At 40.5% G+C, this 5,085-nt stretch overlaps 1 protein-coding gene across 1 annotated transcript; it reads left to right on the plus strand.

Annotated features, from left to right (window-relative positions):
- Positions 1 to 2,510: 2,510 nt before the first annotated feature.
- Positions 2,511 to 5,085, plus strand: LOC125211137 (flavonoid 8-O-methyltransferase 1-like). The gene is made up of 2 exons (XM_048110841.2): positions 2,511 to 3,327; positions 4,576 to 5,085. The coding sequence occupies exons 1-2, from the start codon at positions 2,518 to 2,520 to the stop codon at positions 4,879 to 4,881; spliced, it is 1,116 nt and encodes a 371-aa protein (XP_047966798.2). The 5' UTR covers positions 2,511 to 2,517; the 3' UTR covers positions 4,882 to 5,085.

Here is a 5,085-nt window from a genome sequence, read left to right on the forward strand (position 1 = left end):
CAAAATCGATAGGCACAAACTCACAATCCTTCAATTTTTCTAGCCATGTCTGTTCCCATTTTTCACCAACCGTGATTAATTAATCAAAATGTGGTTTTAGTTGTAACTTGTAACGTTAGTTAGTACGGCTATAAAGGAGCATGGGGAAGGAAAGTCCTTTATTTGTTTATATTAATTTAGATAATTGGTCCAATTACATCTCATCTATCACTTCTCATCTTTGGTTCACAATTTCAAAGATTTAGAGCATCCACAGTGGGAGGGCCACGGCCCTTGGCCCGAGCTTGGGCAGGGCGCGGCCCCCCACTACTGAGCCGAGAGGTGGACTGGGCCATGGGGGGTGGACGAAAGAGCCGAGCTCTCGGCCAGGCCGAGGCTCTTGGGCATGCGGCTCGGCCCACCACTGCAGGGGCCGAGAGCCGCGGCCCTTGGCCACCGATTTTAAATTATATTTTTTTTTCAAATTTTTTTATATATTCATCATTTCTCCTCCATTTTTTTACCCCAAACCAAACTCCACTCTTTCCAATTGATTTCAATTTAGTTTCAAAACATGGATTCCGACGATGAAAATTTTCAACGAGCGATCGATGAGGAGTTCGAAGAACTCGTTGCAGTGGTGCAAGCTGAAGCCGACGAGGAGGAGACGGCTTTGGCGGCGGCGGCGGCCATCCCTCGGCCGAGATACCGTCGCCGGTATATCAACCGTGACCATGCCGGAGCCGACCAGCGGTTGATGGATTACTTCGGCGATAACCCCCGTTATCCGCCGGAGATTTTTCGTCAGCGATTCAGAATGTCGCAACGACTCTTCATCCACATTGCAGATTGTTTGTCTCAGCGATACAGGTGCTTCACCTTGCGGAGTGATGCCACCGGTCGACCCGGATTGTCGACATATCAGAAGTGCACGATGGCAATTAGGCAGCTTGCCTATGCCGGGCCTGCTGACATGTTCGACGAATATCTACAGATGGGCGAAACGACTGCCCTTAAGACGCTGAGACAGTTTTGCAAGGGTATCAAAGAAATCTTCAAAGGGGAGTACCTACTGAAACCAACGGCCGAGGAATGCCAGAGACTGATAAATATGCACGGGACTGTGCATCATTTTCCGGGCATGATGGGCAGCATCGATTGCATGCACTGGGAGTGGAGGAACTGCCCGGTGGCTTGGAAGGGGCAATTCACTTCTGGTTTCAAAGGGCGACATCCCACGATGATCCTTAAAGCCGTTGCTGACTACCGCTTGCGAATCTGGCATGCGTATTTTGGTGTCGCTGGGTCGAACAACGACATCAACATTCTACAATCATCGCATCTCTTCAATGATGAGTCCCGGGGTTAGGATCCGCAAATCAGCTTCGTGGCCAATGTACAATAGGGCATACTATTTGGCCGATGGAATATACCCTCGCTGGCCCGTGTTTGTCAAGACGATCCGACAACCAGTTGGGCCGAAGCAGACCTATTTTGCAAAAAAACAAGAGGGTGCTAGGAAGGATGTTGAGCGGCTTTTGGAGTCCTCCAATCGCGATGGGCCATTATACGGTGTCCGGTTCGACTATGGCACGAAAATGATGTCGCAGACATCATGACTGCGTGTATCATATTGCACAATATGATAATAGAGGATGAAGGCTTTGCTGCAGAGCGCTGGGCACCAGAAGATGGTGCTAGCACAAGTCACGGTATTGCAACCCCTCCTCTGCAGATGGGTGTACCACGCATTAATGAATACTTGATTCAGCGCTTCACCAATATGCGGAGTGAAATATTACATTCAACACTGCAGGCTGGTTTTGTTGAAGAGTTCTGGAACCGTAGAGGAGGGGGCGCAGCGTGATAGGGGTTCTCTTTGTTGTTCGCGTTGTATCGAAAATTTTCGTTGTATAATTTTCCCTTTTATAATAATACAACGAAAATTTTGTTATAATTTTGTTTATTTTAATTATTTCTATGTGTTTTAATTATTATATGCAAATAATATTTATGATAGCTAAAATTAAAATATAACAAAAAAATGTTAAAAATAATTTTAATTGATGGCCTGAGGACCATCATTGTGGTGGCCAAGTTTTCATGGGCAGGACCAAGTTTGTTGGGCATGCCCAAGAAATGGTGGCTTGGGCATGCCCAAGAGGGCCACCATTGTGGATACCCTTAACACTCTCTCTTTCCACCTCATTTCTTAAGCCAAACGTCTCTTGAAAGTTACTTCCGCCCGGTTTCACCAGTTCAAAACGGCCCAATTATCTGACGGTTTTTAAATGCCAAAGCGGACCGGAGAAGCCATCGGTTCTCGGCTGAATCGCTCCAAACTGATTTTTAAAACATTGATATATCAGTCCCGTACAACTTCCCAAAACGTACTAGCACACCATGTTTTACTAATTCATTAAACTCAAAACAAATCGAAAGTCACAATCCATTAATTATTTAGCCATGTCTGTTCACATTTTTCAACACATGATTAATTAATCATAACAGTAGTTAGTACAGCTATAAAGGAGCATCATGAATCCGTGTAACAATTGCAAAACTACAATCCAAAAAATGGCATTGCCTAATACAGTAGTAGATTCCACCACCCAAGAGCTGCTAGAAGCTCAATCTCATGTGTGGAATCTAACATTCAGCTTCATAAATTCAATGTGCCTAAAATCAGCTCTTGAATTAGGCATTCCCGATGCCATCCACAAACACAACAAACCCATCACAATCTCCGAATTAGCCGACGCCCTTTCCATCCCCAAATCCAAATCTCACGCCCTCTTCCGCCTAATGCGCGTCCTCGTCCATTCCAAGGTCTTCGCCAAGGCGGGAGAGGACGCGTACGCGCTAACAGGGACTTCTCGTCTCCTTCTGCGAGACGAGCCCTTGAGCTTCTCCCCTTTCGCACTATCCATGGTCGATCCGGTTGTGGTGGATTCGTTCCACCACGTGACGGATTGGCTCAGGGACGACGACCCGTCGTCCCTGAGCCCGTTCTTCCTCAAGAACGGGAAAACTCCTTGGGAGTTCGCGGGGGAGGACGAGAAGTGGAACCGAATGTTTAATGATGGGATGGCTAGTGACGCGAGGCTCCTTGGAGGCGTTCTTATTGAGAAGTGTAAGCATGTTTTTGAAGGTTTGGCAACTGTGGTCGACGTGGCGGGTGGGACCGGGGCAGTTGCGAAGGCGGTTGCGGAGGCCTTCCCTGGTTTGAAGTGTGTGGTGCTTGACCTCCCGCATGTGGTTGAGGGGCTTCAAGGCTCTGAGAATCTCAGATTTGTTAGTGGAGATATGCTTCACTTTATTCCTCCTGCTGACGCAGTTATACTCAAGGTATGAGGATTTTGGTTAATTTGATTTCTGTTCAATAAAATATTTGCTTGATTACTGCTTGCATATCTGAATTACATTTTCGTCTTTTTCTATCTTATTTTTTTTTATCATATTATCCCTCCAACAGTTTTTATCGTTCCAATTTGTCATTTTTGTCCATGTCCATGATAGTTATTTCATTTATTTTTTACTAATTTTGATAATAAACTATATTTTCTATTAATTTTATCTCACTCACATATTATTATAATTTTTTTTTTTTAACTTTTATTAACTTTCTCAATCTACTTTCTTTTAATTTTTTCAAATCCAAAACCGAATCAAACCAATCCAATTATTGGCCGGCAGGAGTATGTATCTATACTAATAATAAAAGCAATTATTTACGAAATTTACTTATAATATTCTTCTTGTATTTTAGTTTGATGCGAATGTTGATGCAATATATTATTAATTATTATAATTATTTTATTATTATTATTATTATTATAGAGGGAACTATATTTTTAGTTCCTGGACATTGCACTAATATCACAACGATCTCTATTCTGTAAAATTATCACCAGACGTCTCTGAAAATTGATATAATATTGATGAAAGGATTTTTGCATTTTTTTTCATGTGAGATAAAGCATAACTTTTATTCATTCATTTTCCTTCAAAGTCCTTCAAGCATGTGATGACGAGCAATTATTGTCACATATTTTGGCAACTTCTTCTAGGAAATACAACTTAAATGAATTAACCAGTATATATGTGTTGTGACGAGCAATGTTTGTCATATACTTTGGCGATTTCTCTTGGGAGAATACAGTAAAGAAAGTGGATGAACCAAGTGTCGTTGAAATAACGGTTCTCACTCTCATTGAAAGATATAAATAAATAGCTCTTATGTGATATTTAGGTAAAAAGGGTGTGAAAGTCATTCCACCAATAATATATTAATCTCCATATACGTCTGTTGATATTTTAAAAAATAAGATACCGCATATGATATCAGTGCTAGACTAAAAATGTAGTTCTCTATTAAAATATTAGTATTATTATTGTTACTATTATCATCCCTCTTGTTTTTAAAATTTAAGCATTATTATGAAATATTGTATGCAACGTTTTAGCATGTTATATACGACATTACACATGCCACACGCATTCACGATAAGTATAGTACTATATTTTAAATAGGTACTCCACATCACCATAACTGTGTTGACAAATTCTAACTAGCTGCATGTTTGTTTATTATAGTGGATACTTCACGACTGGAGTGACGAAGAATGTATTAAAATTCTGAAAAATTGCAAAGAAGCAATAACTTCAAGCAAAGAAAATTGTGGAAAAGTGATTATTGTGGATATGGTTGTGGATTTGGAGAAACAAGAAGAAAAGGGCATTGAAACACAACTATATTTTGATGTGCTGATGATGGCGGGGCCTGCTGGAAAAGAGAGAACTGAAAAAGAGTGGGCTAAGCTTTTTAATAATTCTGGCTTTCAAAATTATAAGATCACTCCTATTTTAGGATTGAGGTCGGTCATTGAACTATTTCCCTAATGCTTCTTGGTTTTCGAAATTGCAAGATTTCTCCTATTTTAGGATTGAATTTTGGAATTGATGTGTATTTTCTTAATGGTTGTTTATGTTAAATTAAATTTTATTTTGGTAATACCACTTCCTCTGTCCCTTATTAGTTATCATGTGTTTATTAATTGTTCTACTTCATTTTTATTATTAAAATTTTTATTATTTTTTATAGTA

Source organism: Salvia hispanica, chromosome 3, assembly GCF_029641045.1.
Source record: "Salvia hispanica isolate PSC_SH4W2 chromosome 3, Shi_PSC_v1, whole genome shotgun sequence".
NCBI lineage: Eukaryota > Viridiplantae > Streptophyta > Magnoliopsida > Lamiales > Lamiaceae > Salvia > Salvia hispanica.